Source organism: Tupaia chinensis, unplaced genomic scaffold (assembly GCF_000334495.1).
Source record: "Tupaia chinensis unplaced genomic scaffold, TupChi_1.0 Scaffold138425_1, whole genome shotgun sequence".
In the NCBI taxonomy this organism is placed as follows: domain Eukaryota; kingdom Metazoa; phylum Chordata; class Mammalia; order Scandentia; family Tupaiidae; genus Tupaia; species Tupaia belangeri.
The window spans coordinates 533,373-555,429 of record NW_006198322.1 but is presented as its reverse complement, the minus strand read 5'-3'; the positions used below and the strand labels follow the sequence as shown (position 1 = coordinate 555,429).

The window sequence follows — 22,057 nt, the reverse complement described above, 5'->3', positions numbered from 1 at the left end:
CTAAGAATTGCAGTACACTGTTAACTATTTGGTGAGAGACTCTATGAAGAATTCTACCAGATTTTTTTCCCCTATGCCAATAATGCTGTTGATCCAAATATTTTTAAAACATAAAATACAGGTTTTTCTCATCTCGAGTTTTCAGTTAGAAATATATTACAGGATTTTTTTTGTTTGTTTCTTTGTTTTGTTTTTTGTTTTTAGCAGAGATAGGAAAGGGGATATTCAAATATTTAACAACTAGTATGTCATGGGTACTGTCCAGTCAGAACAGGTGCTACTGCTACACTGGTTTTTGAAGCCTTTTCTGTTCCAATGGTGAATTTCTTTTTCTGCCAGAACAACAGGAGGCAGGTACAGGGTGTTCCAGAGCTGAGGGTAGAGCGTGAGGGGAATGTAGGTGTCTTGAGGATAGCAGCCTTTACCAACTGACATGAAGTATTTCTGCTTGTGTAGTTATACTAGATGAATATCAGCTCTGCATGTATATCTTGTCTTTTTAATGACCACATTGAATTTCATTTTATGGATTAACATTTATTTGATAGATTTCCTTATTGATGGTCATTTAGATCCTTGTGAACTTGGGCAACTATATCACAATGTGATTTGAAATACTCTTTCTCCTTCAAATAGTTAGTTCTGGCTTTATTAATTCTATGTCTATCCTGTCCTTATTAACAAGGAACTGGAGGTTCATTTTAAAAATTTGTAACTTGGAGGACCAGCAGTTAGCATAATGGCTATGTTGCTGAACTCCCATGTAACCAACCACGGTTCGAGTCCCGGACTTGGTGGCTTAAATTCACGCCGGGCACGTGTGTGTGCATGCCCAAGATCCCGAGAGGAGAATGGAGAAGGGATTGCAGTGTGGCCATCCCCCTAGCAGATGATTTCTCGCTTTCTGTCTCTCTCTCTCTCTCTCTCTCTGGCGAGCGCACACGCCCTGTAGCAAAAAACAAAAACAAAAACAAAAAACAAACAAACAAACAAAAAAAACTCTACCCCTAAAAGTTTGGAACTTTATTGGAGTACTGAAATCAGGTTAGTGATTCTGAAACCCTGACTCTTCATTTGAATAATCCACTTTATACATTTATGATCCTATTTCTGAAGATTCTGATTGAGTTCAGAATTTAGATTTTAAATATGAGTATTTATGTTTCTAAAAAGCATTCCAAGTGGTTCTCATCCTTGCCAGTATTAGAAGTTACTGCAATAGAGAAGGGTTACTATTTTAAAATAGAACAGATGATGTGATTTGTTGACGTCTACTGTGTGATAATAAGTATTGGCCTACTAGAACTCCCACTTGAGCTTAGTGGAAGTGTGAATTGGCAAAATCACTTTGCAGAGCTGTCTGGCAATATCTGTTAAAGTTGAATATACACATACTCCATGACTCAGCAGTTCTTCTCCCAGGTACATACTCAAATAAGTGCTTAACATGTTTTCCTGAGTGATTTTAGCTGCACTATTTATAATAACCCAAAACCATGTGCAGTTCAGATGTCCTTCAATAGTAGAACAGAGAATATAAATTTAATGCTAATTTCATATAATGCACTACTAACTACAGCTACATGCAGTACAGACGAATCTCACAAGTGTTTGGCAAAAGAAGTCTGATACAAAAAAGTGTATATGTATGGCTCTATTTCCATAAAATTCAAAAACATATCTGTAGTGTTGCAATCTGGAGGGTGGACTTACCTTCGAGGGAAGAGTGATGACTAGAAGGGGACACCAGGGGGCGTCTGAGGTGCAGGTTAATGTTTTTGGTTTTGGTTGTTTTATTTATTTATTTATTTATTTTTTGATAGTGAGCACATGTATGTGTAGAGAGCAAACACTCTCCAACAGGGTCAGGTCATGCTGAAATCCTTTTTTCCTACTTTTTTTTTATCCTGTCAACATCCTGGGCATGCACGTACACATGTGTCTGGTTTGTTTTTTAAGCTGCCAGAGCTGGGATTCCATCTGTGGTTAGCCAGGTGGGAATTGGCTCCCTCCGCTCGATACATAACTGCTATGTTATGTGAATGACCTGGATATGTTTCTTAATTTGCGTACTGGTTCCATGGGTAAGTTCGGTTTGTAAAAAATCATCCAGCTATACACTTAGGTTTTGTGCACTTTTTTGTATGTATATGATACATCAATGTACAATTTAAGAAATACTGTGAATATAACCATCAACAACAGAATTGTTTCATGATAGAATTATGGCTGACCTTCTATAAAAGAGGGATGTAGTCTGCACTGGTGTGCTGGAGCCAGCTTGTACTGGTTTGCTAAACCTAATTGTGTGTGTATCTTCAGTGACATCGTCTTGGTAGCTTGAAATAAGCCATGTTGGGAATATTTACACCATGGAAATTGGCAAATGCTATATAGTGCAGTTTATCCTGTAGCACCAGTTCTGTTTACCAAAAGTGGCCCACTAGGCACTCATATTCCATAAGGACACTATCTGGGATAGATAATGTCCCCAGGAGTGCTTAGCCTACACAGTACTGAATTTAGATCTCTTTGCACATGGGTTATTTATAGCCAGTGCAGTCACTAAACAATTAATAAAAATACTGAAAATTATTATAGGCCATGCCTTTTAGAATGATCCTATCACACTTTTTTCTTGTGTGTGTGTATATATATTGTTTGTTTTTCATTTTAGACAAGGTTTTGCTTTAGCTTCTGGAACATCTGGAACAACAGGCACAACTCTTTCAGGCAGAGCCTTGGTTTCTCTTCTCTTCTCTCTTCTCTTCTCTTCTCTTCTCTTCCCTTCCCTTCCCTTCCCTTCCCTTCCCTTCCCTTCCCTTCCCTTCCCTTCTCTTCTCTAGTTTTTGCTAGGGAACATATACTTGTCAGAGAGAGACAGAGCGAGAGAGAGGAAAAGTGAGAAATTGTCCCCCACTCCCCCGGGAGATGGCCATACCACAATCCCTTCTCATCCCTGGGGTTGTGAGCATGCATGCACATGCACCTGGTGTGCTTTTCAAGCTGCCAGTCTGGGACTCATTGCCCTTACATCTAAGCATTTTAACAGTTGTGAATGACTGAATTATCCATTATTTCATTAGGGATTACAAAACAGTGATATTCTATTGTTCTTTAGCTATAATTCTTCTGTAAAAGAAACTTTTATTATCTGTTTGCTTACCCCAAAGAATAATTGATGCAGGAAGATCAGAACAGGCTTGATCCCCTTTATTTCCATTCTTTGCCTTGGACTTGTTAATGTAATTTGTTTTTTTTGTTTTTTTTTTTTCAATTTCTAGAAATTCAGTGTCCTTTCAAATCTGCTTGAATTTTGGTTATATTTTAAGCCTGTTTTTGTCTCTAAAAATATGGGTTTTTATATTGTCTTTGATAATCCTATTATGTAAAATTTTAGCCTGACTATGTCACCTCTTGTTTCTGTGTCTGTCAATCAGAGTGCTCTATTTCCCTTTGAATTATCAGCTGTTTTGTTTTTTGTTTTTCTGTTTCTCTTTTTTAGTATTTTAGCATTGGAAATTACTTGGGTTCTTAAATCAAGGTCAGTTCTTCCAGAGAGGAGTTCAGTGTGTTTCTATCAGATGCTTACTGATGTAAGAACCCTTGAACTTCAAAAACTCATTTCTCTCCTTGAGATATTGTAAGCTGGTCATTTAGTGTGGATTCAGCCTACACATAATCAGAGAAGGATTTTTCTCTCTTTCTTTTAGCCCCCAGTTTTGAGATAGGCAGTATTTCTTGATTAGCAGGTTGGAAATTTTATAACTATTTTACCCCAGGGTCCAGCCCCTGGTATCCCAAACTTATGAATAGTTAAGACTAGTTAAGACTCTCCGACTGGGTTGGCCAATGGGATTTGTCTTCTGCTACCCCAGCCTTGAAGATCTGTAAACCCAAGTTTACATTCACTGGGTTCAGCAAATACCATCACAGCATGAAGGTCAGTTTCAACATTATGTTTACCTCCTGGGTTCTCACCTTAACTTTTTTTTTTTTTCTCTCTCTCCCCCTGTGTAACCCTCAATGTTTTTTATTTGTTTGTTTGTTTGTTTTAAGAGAGATTTTTGCTATAGGGTGTATGCACTCACCAGAGAGACAGAGACAGAAAGCAAGAAACTTCCTCCCACTGGGGGGATGGCCATGCTGCAATGCCTTCTTTTCCATTCTCTTCTTGGGATTTCAGGCATGCATGCACATGTGCCCAGCATGAGTTTGAAGCCGCCGGGTCTGGGACATGAACCGTGGTCTGCCATGTGGGAGTCCAGGGACATAATAACTACGCCATCTTCTGGTCCCAACCCTCAATTTTTTTAAAAGTGGGTCATGCATACATTTATGAAGATTTTTTAAATGTATTGTATTCAGCATTTTTAGTTCAGTTTTCTGTCAAAAATGCAGATACCTGCCTTATATGCTCTTTTCACAAACTGTGTGTGCTTCACTTCTTTCTTTTTTCTTTTTTTGGAGAGGGTTTTTTCCTATAGGGTGTGCGCTCGCCAGAAAGACAGAGAGACAGAGAGACAGCAAAAAATCCCCCCCGAGGGGGGATGGCCACGCTGCAATCCCTTCTCCTCCATTATCCTCTCGGGATCTTGGGCATGCACGCACACGCGCCCGACATGAGTTTAAGCCCCTGGGTCTGGGACTCGAACTGCGGTCGGCTACATGGGAGTCCAGCAACATAGCCATTATGCCTACTGCTGGTCCCTGCTTCACTTCTTAATAATTAATTCTGTTATTTTATAGATCTCTCCAGTTATTTTATGCTTGTCATTGTATTCAAAATTTCATCAGTATTTGAAATCCATGGATTTCAAACCTTTTTGCACCAAAATAAACTTATACTTTAATCCATTTTTAATGAGCTTTTTGAACTTTTCTACTTATATATCTTAGTCTTTCTGAGAGCATTTGATCTTTTTTTTTTCCTTATATTTGCTGTAGGGGAGCCCACAGGTGGCATGGTAGTTAAGGTGCTGGACTCCCACATGGCTGACTGAGGTTCAAGTCCTGGACCTAGCAGCTTGCTTTCTCACTTTCTCTCTCTCTCTCTGATGAGTGTGTGTGCCCTGTAGAAAAAAAAATTTAAAACAATAACAGTTAATTAATTAAATAAATAATTTTTTAAAAAATAAATAATTTTGCCACAGAGGTATATGCACTTACTGGGGAGACAGAGAAAGAAACAGAGAGAAGGAACGTGAGAAAACACCCACTAGGGGGCAGATGGCCACACCACAGGATCCAGTCTCCTCCTTTCCCCTCCCAGGGTTTGGGGCACACATGCACTGCACCTGGCATGTTTTTCAAGCTGCTGATTCTGGAACTGGAACCTCGCCATCAGCCATGTGGGCTCCAGCTACCTTAACCACTGTGCCATGGGCTAACCAGAGCACACTTGATTTTATTCTACTGCTCCATGTCTTTTCAGCCTGGAATAGTAAGATTCTCACTGGTCAGTATAAAATAAGTGAACTTTGTATTAAGGTTATTTCAAACTTCATCGTACCTCACTAGTATGAAAGTAAAAACCCTTTTTCTAAAATACCTAGTTTGCCAATATGGGCTAAGAGTCTAACTGGAAAAATCTGTTGGGTTGTTGAAAAAGTCATTGTGTATTTTTCTGTTTTTTAAAGAGATTTTTGCCTTAGGGCATGTGCACTTGCAGGAGAGAGAGACAGACAGAGACAGTGAGAGGGAAAGTGAAATATCATCCCCCAGGGAGATGGTCACGCCGCAATCCCTTCTCCTTCATTCTCCTCCTGGGATCTTGGGCATGCACACATGTGCACCCAGAGTGATTTCTAAGCCACCAGGTCCAGGACTTGAACCAAGGTCGACTATGTGGGAGTCTATCAACATAACTGCTATTCCATCTGCTGGTTCCCTTTCTATATTTTATGCAAAACTGTACCATTGATTTTTCTGATGACTTAATAATTCATATTTAGTGATAGTGAAATATCTCTGTGACATATGTGAGCTTTTTATTTCTTTGCATTTTATTAAGTAAGCATAAAATGGACTAGGATATTATTTCCTTTTCTGTTATGAATTTTGTCAGTAAGGACAAGTTGTTCCTCTATAGGATCTTTGGCAAATAGGAAGCAGATGTGGCCTTGGAGGAGGTTACTAGAGAAGAACAAAGTATGAGTGACCTGGAAGAAGATGAAAGTCTCAATGTCAGCCTTTGGACTAGAACTTTCCATTCCTGATACTCTGAAAAGATGAGCGACTGGCCCTTTTTAAGAGACAGAGAGAGACCCTAAAAGCTGGCACTCCACCATACTTACTGTTCTATTTCTAGGTTTATTATTTTAAAAACAGTGTGACTTTTATCCTTTGGTTAGGGAGGATTACCGTCATTAGCCTGGATTTGTACATATAAGTATTGCATTACATGGTTAGAGGGCTTCTTTAAAAGCATGCACTCTTTGTCAGCATACTCCTAGGAATGTCTAGCATGTTTATTGGTCAAATGCCTTGCAGATGAAAATGAAATTTAGTGAAGAATCTTCTGGATCAAGCACAAATTTATTTTTACTTTAATAAAAGTATTGGAAGCATACAGACTAGTCTGAGTGTCAGCCCCAGGGGCTGATCTGGGAGTGGCTGCCAGGATAGCGCCTGCTGAAGATTGCAGTGGTTTCCCCATTCCGGATGCTTCTTTGTCGTGCTGGAATTGCAGGCGCAGACCGTATGTCTTTTAGATCTTTGAAGTGCTTCACAGCGATTAGGTTCACTGCATACTACTTTCTTCCACACATACGAATGTGCTTTATGTTTGAAGATACTGTCAGTTTTATATATAATGCTGCCTCTTACCATGCTAATTCCGTTGGTAATTATTAGGCCAATCCTATTCCCCAAAGGAATACTTGAGAGCTAAGGCTGGGAACAGTTATAATGACTTTAGTTTAAAATTATACTTAGAAATAAGCAAATAATAGACTCTGTAGTCTTAACTTGTAAATAAATAGTGAACAACTATAAAATTAGGATCTACCTCTAATAAAATAATGTTTTCCAGCTTTGCTGTGTTTTTGGACATATTATTTTCATTTACCTGATTAGTGATATGTATCAGGTCATAAAGATTCTTCAATGAATGCTATCTTTTTTTTTAAAGAATTATTTAACTTTATTTATTTGCTCATTTATTTATTTTAATTTGTGGGAGGAGGGGGAGCCACCAGGTCCAGGACTTGAACCACAGTCAGCCATATGGGAGTCTACTGCCCTTAACCACCATGCCACTTACTGTCCCCACATGCCATCTTTTAAATAATAATTTCAAGAATAGCATGACAAAATTCACATAATAATTTTTTTTTGAGAAGTATTTTTTGCTATAGGGCACGTGCGCTTGCCAGAAAGATAGACAGAAAGTGAGAAATCACCCCCCAGGGGGATGGCCACACCGCAATCCCTTCTCCTCCATTCTCCTCTTGGGATCTTGGGCACGCACGCACACACGCCCGGCATGAGTTTAAGCCACCGGGTCCAGGACACAAACCATGGTTGACTACGTGGGAGTCCAGTGACATAGCCATTACACTAACTGCTGGTCCCCACATAATAATTTTATCAAGGATGAACCCTTTTGAAAAATATTAACTCATCATAATCTTTCACTTAATCACTCATCAAAAATTTATTGCACATTATTAAATGATAGGCTCTATTTGGTGTTGGGACAGTGGTCGCAGTACATTTTCAGTCTTCAAGAAGCTTCGAGTTTAATTCTGTTCAGTTATACTGGGCCATTGAAAGGAAAGGCTCATCCACACAGACCATCTACTGGCTCTGCTGACTCGTGTGCTCCTCATGTTGCTTAGTTTCTGGAGGATGAGTGAGCCCCTCATCAGTAGTTGGAGCTGAAATTTCATAAAACTTATTTCTCTTAACACCTTTTTTTGTTTGTTTGTTTTTAGTTTCTTCCTTTCTTCCAAGACTGAGAGAGAGAGAGAACAGTCTACCTCCAGACTCAACCAACCCCAGATCATGGGCACACAGCATCCAGTGTGTTCAGAGAGTTCTCTGGACATGAGCCAGCATCTCTTCCATGTGGGTCATCCCAGGCCCCAGAGAAATCCCTTTTGAAATAGGTCCTAAAATTCACTGGCCAACAGTATAACAATATTCAGATAGCTTTTATTTGATAGATGTAAAAGTGATCTGGCAAATCTATATATTCCTTATAATTTAATTTAAATATTCTCAGTAAATCAATCTTTTTTGGTATAACTTTTTTAAGTTGCCAGAGGTCACATGTGCTCATCAGAGAGAGAAAGGAAGAGAGAAAGCACACCCCCAATGGTGTGCTTGATCATTTTGCAATCCCCTGCTTCTCTATTTCTCCATCCTCTTGGTGTTTGGGCATACATGCATATATGCCTGGTGTGTCTTCTGAGTTGCTGGATCTGTGATTTGAATTATGGTCAGCCCTGTGGAGCCAGTTCTCTTAACCACTAGGCTACAGAACCCGCCAAAGACATAATTTTACAAGTAAACTGGGGTCCAGCAGGTGGCGTGGTGGTTAAAGTGCTGGACTCCTGCATGGCTAACTACAGTTCAAGTCCTTGACCTGGCAGCTTGCTTTCTCACTTTCTATCTCTCTCTCCTGTGTGTCTCTCTGGTGAGTACACGTGCCCTATAGCAAATTTTAAAATAATAACAATATAAATAAATAATTTTAAAAAGAAAAACAATCAGGTGTATTCATTGTAAGCATAGAGGTGAATGAATTTTGACAAAGCATGTGTACCCTTCTAACTGACACAAAGAAAATCCTTGATGACACACAGTGTTCCTCAACACTAGCACATGGTGGTGCTATTGGGGGCGAGCTTTAGAGAATAGCTCAAAGGCTGACAGAGGAGCCCTGCCACTGCCTGAGCTCTTTGTCTTCAGAGGAGCAGCTGACGGAGGGTGGCCCTGCAATAACCTGAGCTCCCAACCTGTCTGTCAAAATCTCGGTTTTCTGTGTATTTTGGAAGCTGGTAGTCAAGGCCCACTCTCATATGTGGTCTGCTGAAATATGATGTAACTTTCTCCGTATCCTTATCATAGTACAATATGTCACTAGTAATAATTATTTTAGTGTTTGGAATCAAGCTACGTAACAAAGGCTTACTAGAAAGCTACAGTAATCAGTGGAATGGAATAGAAGGCCTAGATGTAGACCCACACAAATTAGTGAACTTTGACAAAGGACCAAAGTCAATTAGATAGTCTTTTCAATAAATAGTACTGGGGAACCAGCAGTTAGCGTAATGGCTATGTCGCTGGACTCCCACGTAGTCGACCGTGGTTTGCGTCTCGGACCCGGTGGCTTAAATCTCACGCCGGGCGCGTGTGCGTGCGTGCCCAAGATCCCGAGAGGAGAATGGAGGAGAAGGGATTGCGGCGTGACCATCCCCCCTGGGGGGTGATTTCTCGCTTTCTGTCTCTATGTCTCTCTCTCTGTCTGTCTGGCGAGCGCACGCGCCCTATAGCGAAAACCTCTCCAATAAATAAATAAATAAATAAATAGTACTGAAACAGCTGAAGTCTGTAGGAAAAAACAAAAATGAATATAGACACAGCCTTATGCTTTTCACTCAATTAACTTAAAATGGATTATAAATCTGAATGTAAAGCCATGAGACTTCTAGAAGAAAACTTAGGAAAAATCTAGACAAACCTGGGTTTGGCAATGAGTTTGGCAATGAGTTTTTAGATACAGGCCAAAAGTGTGATCCATGAAAGTGAAAACTGGTAAGACATCAGTAAAATTAAAACATCTGTCCTATGTAAGACACTTAAGAAAATGAAAAGAATTCACAGACTGGGATAAATATCTGCAAACATTTACAAAATGTGTATCTGATAACAGACATATCCATAATGCAAAAATAGTCTTAATGTAAAAATATTCTTAAAACTCAATAGTAACAGGGGGGAACCAGCAGTTAGTGTAATGGCTATGTCGCTGAACTCCCACGTAGTCGACCGCGGTTCGCGTCCCGAACCCGGTGGCTTAAAACTCACGCCGGGCGCATGTGCGTGTGTGCCCAAGATCCTGAGAGGAGAATGGAGGAGAAGGGATTGCGGCGTGACCATCCCCCCTGGGGGGTGATTTCTCGCTTTCTGTCTCTAACTCTCTCTGTGTCTGGTGAGCGCACGCGCCCCATAGTGAAAATCTCTCCAAAAAAAAAAAAAAACCTCAATAGTAATGGAACAAAGAATCAAATTTAAAAATGGACAAAAGAACAGAGAACACAAAGATTGCTAATAAACATATGAAAAGATGGTCAACATCCTTTGATAGTAGCGAATTGAATATTACAGTAATGAGATACACACCTCCTGGAAGGGTGAATGTCCCCAGACAGTGACAAATGCCAAATGCCGATGAGGATGGGAGCTGGTAGGAATGTAAGATGGTACACCTGGTTGGGAAGGCAGTCGGCTGTTTCTGACAAACCATAACGAACATAACCTTACCATGTGATCTTGTAATGACTCAGGTATTTAGCCAATTGAGATAAAAGCTGTGTGCACACAGAAGCCGGCAGATGAATAGTGACAGCAGCTTTATTTGTAATCACCAAAAACTGGAAGCCACTAAGATGTGCCAAATAGGTGTAATGAATAAAGAGAACTGTCGTACATCCATACAATGAAATATTACCCAGTAAGAAAAAGAAATTAGTTATGAAGCCATGAAAATGCATGGATGACCCTTAAATTCATATTGCCAAATAAAAAAAGTCAGTTTGAAATGGTATGATTTATGATTCTAAATTATATGACTTTGTGGAAATGTCAGAACTATACAGACAGTAAGATCATTGTTGCCAAGGGCTTGGGGAAGGGAAAGGAGATTGGATTGAGTGAAGCACAGAATTTTTAGGGCCATGAAACAATATTTTATATGATACTTTTAAAAGTTTATTTTATTCGTAATGGTGCATGCACATGCATAAGAGAGTGAGAGGTGCCCTTGACAGTCTCATCATCCAGTCCCCCAGCCCTCCAGTTCCTCAGGATCTGGGGGAGAGGTGCACATGCCTGGAGTGTTTTCAATCCAGCCCAGTGACCAGAACTGCTACAGCCATTGTAGCTTCCAGCACTGCGGCTTGGTTTGCTGCTGGCTGCACCACTGGGATGGGCCTCTCTACGATACTTGAATTGTGAATACATGATATTATGCATTTGTTAACACCTATAGAACTTTACAGTATGAAGCGTGAAACTCAACATATGCAGATTTAACAAATCATTTAGAATTTGGGATATTATAGAGTAGAATGTAATTGTACTCAGATATATGGAAACATGTGGAATGGGGGAAAAGGCACTACCTATGTGATTTTGGAAATGAGTCTATAAGACTTAATGCAAAAGGAATTATACCTAATCATTGTTCTTTAGCTAATAAAGTTGTTTTATATTTAGGGAACTGGTTAAAGTCCTGATAGCACTATACATATGCACTAGAATTGAACTGTTAAGTAGATAGCAGATGGTGAGAAATCCAACCAATTTCTCCTTGTTGGAGCAAGAATTTTCAGATAAGCAAGGATAGGAGACTAGAATGATTTGTTTGGTAATAGATTAGAACCGAGGCATCAGTATGAGCTCATGTTTAGCTTAATACAGGCACAGATGATTACAGAGAGATATTTACAGGTATGTGTGTACACACGGGTTACTACACACACACACACGCACACACACACGCACGCACACGCGCATTTCCTTGTTCTGTCAGCTGAGAGGGCCTAATAGAAATGGTAGCAAGAAGTATGCCAAGCCCTTAGATCTTTTTTCTAATATTCTCCAGTAAAAGAAAATGTGACTCCTTAGAGAAATGGCTGGTTCTAGATCTGAGACAGGAACATAATCCGAATCAAGGCAACCTGGTAGTTCCAGAAAGTAAGGAAGTGCTACGAGAACAAACAGAATACCCTGATGGGACTTGAAAGGACAAAGGAGTCAACTGAAAGAGCTTCCAGTGGCCTGAGCTGGCAGAATGGAAGGACATAATAAGTCAGGTAGCGCTGGCTAATGGCTGAAAACAGATATCCAAGAGTCAGACCAATACGAACAAGTACGTGGGCACACAAGACGAGCCTTAGCCGATATGCACCGTGGGCCAGCCGCTGCTTCCTCTGGGTGTTCTTCCACTTCCATTCCCCTGCTGTGTACTTTGGCTTTACCTGCTATAGAACTTTGTTGTCCCCGTATGACTGTCTTTTCACTAAATTCTTCTATGAAGGCAAGAACTGAGGCATTCGTTTCCATGCTAACACCTCTACCGGTGGGAGCAGGGTGCAAGGGTCAGGGGTCAGCATGAGGGACTGTGAAAAATATAGGGAAAAAGAAAAAGCAAGTCTTCTGGGAACAGTTCCAAATAACTCACATAGGTACTGCCCTCAGAGTTGGGGGGTTCTTAGCCTGCCACCGTGAGTACAGGCTTCACATGGTGACTCCCTTCCAAAGACCTCAGTAAGAAAAGGAGAGGGCAGGCTTAGTCACTTTACCCCAGAGAGACCTGAAAGCAGGATGTAGCCAGGGGTCAGAGGCCACTCCAACACTGGCAGAGCATGAGATTAGTATGTGCCTTAGCACTGGCTAAGAAAAAAGTATCAGACCAATCCTACCAGAGCGCATCCTACACCGCAGCAAGTCCGTATTCCTCCGAACTGTCGAGACGTTCGAAACAGTCCGAGCTACCGTCATAGCCAAGAGGAACTTTAAGAGCCAGGACGACTCAGTGTAGTGTGCTATCCTGGTAAAAATGAGGGAAGCTGTGATGGGTAGTCAGCCATATATGAGCCGGCAGCCCGGAGATAACGGGGAGGACATCCACCTCATCGGTCCCAGCCTACCAGGAGTTACAACCAGACCCTCTGCAAGAACGCCCTCCTCCCACCTGGCTCTTGGTGCTGGAATGGGATGGTGTAATAGGTCACCATTTGAATTCCCACTCAGGCAATACATTAATAGGGAGGATCCTCCATATATGAATTTCCATACTCCCAAAGATCACACTGACCATGCGCAATTAGGTAATCCGATTCCTCAAAGTGCACCCCTGAAGGAGCATAGTGTAATGGCTGAGGAGCACAGAGCACATGGGGGCGGAGATCCAAACAAAGGAAAGCAGGCCTTTCCTGCAAATATTTCTTACCAGCTCTCACAATGAAAGTAGCATGCCCAGTGCAGTTGTCCTCCTCTGGCAGCTGCCCACCTGCGTGCATTTCTGGCATGGGTAAAAATCTTAACTTTGCTATGAAAACTTCCCTTTTCCTACTTTACTTGTGTTTGTGGTTTTCTCATTTTGCATCTTAAGGCAGGTCTCTGTTCTTAGAGATCTGGATCCAAAGAACCAAGAAACCTCACACACTGCTCAGCGCCCCTGTCGGATAACAAAATCTGGGAAAGACGGACTCAGTCAGATGGCACCGCTATTCATTCATTTATTATAACAAGTGTGCTATGCTAATACGGGATGTTAGCACTGAGGGAAGCTGTGTGCGCAATATTTGGGAACTCTCTATGCCATTTTCTTAATTTTTCTATAAGTCTAAAACCTGTTCTGAAAGAATGAAGTCTATTAAAAAGTGCAGGTATTGTTTGAAGGCCTCAGAATAATCCGGTGGTTTCTGTCTTGCCTGCAGTTTTGACAGTGTGTCCTGCCTTGCCGACTCTGCTTCCCACTCGGACATCAGTTTTGATGGCAACCCAATAGCCCAAGAGTCATGGTACAAAAACACTGTCTTTCAGAATATGATGCAGCTGCGCCAGCTAGATATGAAGAGAATCACGGTGAGACGCCTTCCGAAATGCTTGCCGTGTTGCTTTCCTCCTTGTGGATTAGGAAGTCGGGGTGCACAGTCTTTGCTTGAAAAGCTTCCTAATTTTAATGAACTGCAAATTATCGTGACTGTATACTTCATAATAATAATTATAGAATTTTTGCTAGCTTCCTTCATCCTCAATTGCAGTGAATAGGGTGTTAAAAATTCCTAGCCGAATCATCATGCTTGTTTAGCATTCTTGCTTACGACCTAATATTTTGGAATGGATGAGTGAACATTTTGGTAAGTCACATAGTGTAATGGTTAAAAGCGCGGGCGCTGGTACAAGATGAACTGATTCTAAACGCGGTGTTACTGCTTTCTAGCCCTGTGACCCTCAGCAATTTAATTAATCGTCCCAGTTGGAGTTCCCCCTTATCTGCAGTTCTACTTTCTGTAGTTTTAGTTACTTCTAATCAACTGAAGTCTGGAAATACCACACAGAAAATTCCAGAATGAACAGTTCGTAAGTTTTACATTGCATGCTGTTCGGAGTAGTGTGGTGAAATTTTGCACTGTCCCTTTCCGTCCCTCTCCGTCCACTCCATCCTACTCTGTTCGTCTTTGTCCCATGCAGAACATGAATCATCCCTTTGTCAGTGTATCCATGCTGTATACACTACTGAGTGATACTCACTTGGTAGCTGCATTGGTTATCAGAACAAAATATATATATTTATATGTTCAGTGCTATCCACAGTTTTAGGCATCTCCTGGTGTCTTGGAACATGTCACATATCATATTTTCTTCAATGTAAAATAGGTATCCCAATTATTCTACCTCTTAGAAGAGTGTGAGGCTCCTAGGAAGCACTGTATGGAGTTATTGTTATTATTTTTGTTGATGTTACACTTCCCAAAGTAGTTTATATCTTTCTTCAAAGAGAGAGGGAGAGACAGCCACCCTCAATAGGGGCTTCATGCCACAGTGCATCCCAGCCTCAGCTAGCCTAGATAATGGGCATGTGTGCGTGCACACACACACACAGACACACACACACACAGACACACACACACACAGACACACACACACACAGACACACACACACACAGACACACACACACACAGACACACACACACACAGACACACACACACACAGACACACACACACACAGACACACACACACACAGACACACACACACACAGACACACACACACACAGACACACACACACACAGACACACACACACACAGACACACACACACACAGACACACACACACACAGACACACACACACACAGACACACACACACACACACACACACTCTGTGCAGAGTGTTCTCAGGACATAAGCTGAGGACCTCCCCATGTGGTCAAGTTGCATCTCTGTGTGCCACTGCCTGGTCACAGATCTCTCTCTCTAATTCATTCTATCTCCATAGTTAAGATATCTTCTGTGCTTAGATGTTCCGATGTGGCTAGTGAACTAAGCAAGACGCTGCATGTAGTCTCCTTCACTTGGGACATACAGTGCACATTAGCATATTATAGGCTCCAGAAAGTTCTATAATAAAGCTATGTGCCTGCTTTGTTTCATTGCATCCCAAATTTATTTGAATATTGTATTTTCTCAGAAAATATTTATTAATAACTTCAGTTTGATAATCTCTGACCTAGAAAAATATCCCAAGTCTTTGTTTGTTTGCTTCCTCATACACTGCTAATTTTTACATGGATTCTTTTGAACAGCTAGGTTTACACAAATGCCAAGGTTTCTGTATACCCGCATCACAATAAGTGCCTCGGAAGTATGAGGGTCACCTAGGGTGGCTAGCAAATAGTTAACAGTTCAGATGAATTCAGTACCCGGGCCTTGGAGGGTCTGCCTGTTTCTCTTGTCCACGGTGGAGATCTGGTTCCCTGTCCTCTCAGTTTATGCAGAGCTGTCCTGTCAGTATTGCTTCCCGCCTTTGTGGTGACTCTGTCCTTCTCTCTGCTTTCCTTGATTAGGCATCCTTGGTAATTCTCATTGCTCTTCCTGATGAGGTTGAGATGAGTGGGGTAAGATACAGAGCTAATCCCTTTATATAAATTTCTACTTAATTAGATGTTTCTCATAGAAGTGCATATATGTCAGTCTTGTCTACCTAAACAATATATAATCTTTTTTTAAGCACTTTTAAATAATTATTTATTTAATTTTATTTATCATCATTATTATTATTTTAGTTTGCTAGGGGACATGCACTCACTAGAGAGAGAAAGGAAAAGTGAGAGAAGTAAGAAAGCAAGCCACCAGGTCTGGAATTTGAACCACGGTTGGCCATATGGGAGTCCAGCGCCTTAACTACCACGCCACCTGCTGCCCTCCTATATATAATCTTTAAGGACAGAAACCATTCCTATTCTTCTTTGAGTGACACATACAGATAGATGTTCTATAAATGTTTTATTTCCTTTCGTTCTCTATTTCACATAATGGTGTTCAGTAAGACTTGTTGGTCAAGTGAAATTTACCTAACTTCAAAGCCCTAAATAAAGGAGAATAAAACTCTATAGTCATTGTCCTCATACATTCCAGAGGGCGTTTTTGCCTGGTGAAGAAATGGGAGAAGACCACCTGAGATGGGAGCAGGCCGATGGTTCTCCTAAATCGAGAGCAGCAGTATCTGTAGAGCATGGAAATATGACTACAGAAAGCATATAAATATACAGGATATATATGTACTTAGAATACAAGTAGGAATATGTATATAGGATGTAAATATAGACCATACCTGCTCCTCCATTATTTAATTTTAAAAATTAAGAAATGGAAATGATTTTAAATGATGAGAAAGCCGTGAACACCGTATAGAGCCTCCTTCTGTGGCCTGTTTGAGGGTGTGCCACTGCCTTTGCTCCCAACAGCCCTGGGCACTTTAGAGCACAGCTTACGTAAGCAGAGACATTCTCCCATGTAACCACAATATCACGGGTAAAGGCGGCAGATAAACACTGGAGATACTAACACCTCATTCTCACACTGTTACTGCATAGCTTCAGGGATCTCTGGGTTCTTGGTGTTTTGGACAGAGAATTGAATGAAAATGCCAGTGGCAAATGCAAAGGATAGTTTACTCAGTAAAAATGGAAACACACACCAAGAAGTAGGAGGGGGCTGCAGAGCAAGAGAGAAAGAGTAGCTCAAGGGCCCCGGTGGTTACTTTGCATGGGGTTTCTCATCCATAAGCAGGGTCCCGTCAGCCGATCATTGGCTGGGCCTACTGATTTCTCTCATCCCATTGGCTTTATCAAATGTGGCTTAATCAGCAAGACATCCCCACTGGAAATCTCCTACCCGCATTCCTTGGGGGAATTCTCTTCCCTGATCCGTTTTTCTGTCTAGCCACATGGACAGGTGCTCCAGCCCCTTACCCTCTTCCATTTGCTAGCCTCCTCCTGCTCAATACCACAATCAGCTTCACCAATTATATCAGTCATCTTCTGTACCAAAGTCATGCCAAAGAGACCACCTGACCCACAAGCCTGGACTGTTTACTCTCTGACTAAAAAAAAATTTAGTACTTTTCTTTAACTGTTTTTTTCTCCTTAAAAAAACAGTATCTCGATGAAATGTGTATGTAGATTTACCATACAAACATTCTATAATAGCTCGGGTAGATTACACAAATGTTTAATGACTCCTTGGCACCACGTGGTTCCCAAATTGTGTGCTGGGGTGTTGCCGTGAGCTCGCAGGGATGCTGTGGAATATTTAATTTTCAAGGGAGACTCAGTGAGATTTGACGTCTGTGAGACACCAGGCAAATTGCCAGCCCAAGGTAGCTTGCCATTCGACATCCGTCACGCTGCATTTCGTTCTACCTCATCACATCTCTGCGGTGCTGACTTCTCAGTGGTGGTTGTGATAAAAACAAATCCCATCCCAGAATAAGTACGGAGCAGGAAATGAGAGTGGACGTGTCCTTTCGGGCCCCTCAGCTTGAGAAGTCGCATAATGTCCTGCAGGCTACACACAATTGCATCGCTAGTTAATTGTGGCTATTTAAGAATGGTACAAGGGCCAGCGGGTGGTGCAGTAGTTAAGTCACCGGATTCCCGCATGATCGACTGTGGTTCGAATCCTGGACCCAGTGGCTTGAAAATCACACCAGGCATATGAGCCTCAAGTCCCAGGAGGAGAATGGAAGAGAAGGGTTGCGGTATGGCCATACTCCCTTGGTAGGGGGTGATTTTTCGCTTTCTCTCTGTGTGTCTTTGTCTCGCTCTCTAGTGAGCGCATGCGCCCTATAGCAAAAAAAATTAAAAGAAAAAAAAGAGAGAGAGAGAGAAAAGAAAAAATGTTAAAAATAAAGAATGGCATAAAATATTTTCTTTTTTGTTTACATGTATTATTTTGGTACATAGCTAGTTGCTAAAACATGAATATGTACTGAGTTGTTCGGACTTAGAAAACAGAACTTTTGCATGTTTCTTTTGGTCTAGAGGCACTGCGATAAAATTCCCAGACACTTACAGACACTTGAACTGAGAAGTTTCTGAATGCGGTGTGTCTTAGCACTAGAGATGACAAGACCAGAAGCACTGTTCGTGCCCCGAAGTTACGTCCAGTCTGCTGCAGAGGGAGTCGTGCCGCCGGGGTCACAGTGCGCTGATAGTCTTGGTTAGATGAGACTGCTAGCTAGATGAGTGGGTACATACGCTTGTGCATGCACGCATGTGCACAAGCACACAGGCCATGATGGGGTCAGAGCAAAGCACCCCGATGCTTGCTGGAGAAATAGGAGAAGTTCTAAAGGAGAACTAGAGGAGAGTGGCAGAGAAGGACGGATCTGCAGAGGGTGGAGGTGTACAGACTGCATGGACTTTCCCACGAGTGTCGGGAGAACACAGCAGCTGCTGGTTCGTGGCCTAGGGCATTTCGTGACATCATAAGGAGTTTAGCTTTTTCTCTTAGACGTAGTAGGAGAAGCCCTTGAGGAGCTCGAGGGAGTTACATTAACTTGCCTACTAAAAAGATTGTCTAGGTAACAGCATGGAGAATGAACTGGGTGGGGTGGGACAGAGCATGTCACAGGGCAGGGAGGTTCGTTAGGGGACAGGTTCTGGCCTCTGCTCCAGAGGCATGGCAAGAGGTAGGATGTGGCCGTCTGCTGGCCTCAGCTCCTATTTTGCTCTTGTTACCACTCTTAAGAAGAGTGGGGTTTAGTCCATAAAGAGGAGAATAAAGATGAATAAGATAAAAGCCTAGGGTATGTGAATAAGTCTGAATTCTGGTCCGTTTAGAATGGGGTTGACAAACTGCCTGTGTAAGGCCAGAGAGTATTGTAAATACCTTAGGTCTTGGGAAAGGCTGTAGTCTCTGTTGAAACAATCCCCCTCTCCCATTGCAGCGTGAAAGCAGGCATAGACAATACAAAAGTGAGTGGACGTGGCTCCTTGCCGATAAAACATTATTTACAAAAACAGGTGGTAGACTGGATTTGGCCTCTGGGCTGTCATTTGCAATAGTCCATCTACTGCACTGAATAAATGAATTGTTAGATGGTTAAAAGTTGTGTCTGGAAAGCAGTGGAAAATAAGGCGGTAGCTGAGAGCTAAGATGAACTAATCTGTTTTTTTTATCACAAAAGGAAATAATATGAATTCCACAAATCGTGACATCTTGATGTTGATTATGAAAGAAATTCAAATCGTATTATTAAAAAATGGTTCATGGGTACTTAAGGAGTTGATCACTAGGCGGCAGCAGTAGTTCACTAAAAACAATTTATGCCAGACAAAACTAGCTATATATATTTTAGAAATTCTATATATGATGTGTGTATGTATTTGTGTGTGCGTGTGTGTGTGTATTAGCTTTATATTTTAGAAATTACAAGTACACTTTCTCAGAGGAGTTCTTTCTGTAGTCCGTATTTTGGTAATTAAACAAAGCATTTGACCAAGTCTTTTATGATGTCATTTTGACTAAGTCGTATGACAGCATGGTTAATACATTTTTGATTCAAGAAAACCTACAGAACACAAAGTGCTAGGTTCATGGGAGAGCTGGCCCTGGAGTGCAGTGGTTAAGGGACATGGATAGGGAGCCAGGTCCCACATGGCAAACTGCAGTTGGAATCCTAAGCCCAAAGTACAGTTTGAATCTTTATGGCTTGAAAAATATGCTGCATGCATGCATGCCCGAAATCCTGACAGGATGGAGGAATGGAGGAGAAGGATCCTGCTTTCTCTGGCAAGCACACACACCCTCCGGTGACTAAAAAAAGCAGATACATGCCAGCCTTTAGAGAACTGAGTAATAGCGTCCCATGAGGCTTTTTCTCCGGCCCATTTTATTCAACATTTGTGTTCATGTTTAGATGAGAAGATGTTTGTGTTATTCTGATGCAGTGTGTGAGTGACAGGCCGTGGAGAAGTCAGTGGTCGTGACATCAGTTGGTCAAGTCAGAGTCCAGAAGTAGCTCAGTAAGCAGAACTGGCAAGCTGTGCCCTGTGGGCCAAATCCACCCTGCACCCTGTTTTTGTGCAGTTCTCAAGCTAAGAATGTTTTTTTAAGCATTAAAGAAAAGAAAAACAAAGGAGAATATGAGATACAGATCATACAAAGCCCACAGAGACTATAATACAAGGGATATGCAGAAATCCCTTTGGACTTCAAAGCAGTTTTTTTGCACCAATGTAAACTCATCCTGGGACCAGCAGGTCATGTCATGGTTACGTCGCTGGACTCCCATGTGACCATGATTTGAGTCCTGGACACAGCAGCTTAAAATTCACGCCATGTGTGTGTGCGTATGTGCCCCAAATCCTGAGAGGAGAATGGAGGAGAAGGGATTGCAGCAGTGCCATCCTGGGGCAGGGCGATTTCTCGCTTTCTGTCTCTGACTCTCTCTGTAGCTCCAGTGAGCACATGTGCCCTATGGCAAAAGAATTTTTTTAAATCATGCTTTAGTACAATTTTTCCATGAGTTTTTTTGACGTTTCCTCATATTGTGTTGTCGGGAAAGTCATGATTCATTTTTGCATAGAAAAATATAGAAAACTCTGTTGTGACTTTCCCGATGACCCCGTAATATCTAGTCCTGTACAGGAAAGGTTTGCTAACACCTGGTCTAGAGAAATAAATGGAATATAAAAAGTCAATAAACTGGGGCCAGCAGGTGGTATGGTGGTTAAAAATGCTGGACTAGCTGGGACCAGCAGTTAGCGTAATGGCTATGTCGCTGGACTCCCTTGTAGTTGACTGCCGTTCGAGTCCCGGGCCCGGTGGATTAAACTCATGCCGGGCACGTGTGCGTGTGTGCCTAAGATCCCGAGAGGAGAAGGGATTGCATTGTGGCCATCCCCCGTGGGGGGTGATTTCTCGCTTTCTGTCTTTCTGTCTCTCTGTCTCTCTCTGTCTTTCTGGCGAACGCACATGCCTAGTAAAAACCCCCCAAAAAAAAAAAAAAAAAATACTGGACTAGCAAAGGGCCAACCGCAATTTGAGTCCTGGACCTGGCACACATGCATGCACATGGGTATGATTTTCAAGCTGCCAGGTCTAGGACTCGAATCCAGGGCCTTACCCACCTGCCAGCCCCACACATGAACTATTCTTAGTTTCAGTGTAGTAACACCAAATTGGCACACTTCCAGAGAACCAGCTGTGATTGTTTGACATAGGAAAAGACAAGGAATTATAGGGATCTTCAGCTATTACACAACTGTTATTTAAAAAAAAAAAATAGAGAAGGGCATCAAAAACATGAGAGAAGTTGCTCTAGTGGATAAGGCACCAGACTCCCACATGGCTGACCTCAGTTCAAGTCCTGGACCTCAGTTCAAGTCCTGGACCCTGTGGTTCAGAAATCACTCCAGGTGCATGTGCATTCATGCCCAAAATTCTCAGAGGAGAATAGAGGAGAAGGGATTGCAGTGTGGCCATTCCCCTGGGGGATGATTTCTTACTTTCCCTCTGTTTATCTCTCTCTGTCTCTCTTCTCTCTGGTGAGCACAGATGCCTTATAGCAAAAACCTTTAAAAAAAGAGAGAGAGCGAGCGAGCGAGCACAGACACATTTTGAGGGGCACAGAAAATTCTGGGCAGCAGAAATTTCTCTTTTATTTCTAAGGCAGCATTTTGGAATGCTAGCGCTAGTCTCACAATTCCAGAACAAACAATCCCTAACATTTTCACCTCAAGTCCGTATTTGGTTGTCTTAGTTTTGATTGTTCACAGTTTACTCTCCGAACAATGGGATAGCATATGT

General features: G+C 41.8%; 1 protein-coding gene across 1 annotated transcript in view; it reads left to right on the top strand.

Annotated features, from left to right (window-relative positions):
- LRRC49 (leucine rich repeat containing 49) overlaps positions 1–22,057 on the top strand; it is a 153,184-nt gene that overhangs the window by 83,170 nt on the left and 47,957 nt on the right. The window contains 1 exon segment of the mRNA XM_006172303.3: positions 13,674–13,821. Coding sequence (XP_006172365.1) covers positions 13,674–13,821 — 148 coding nt within the window.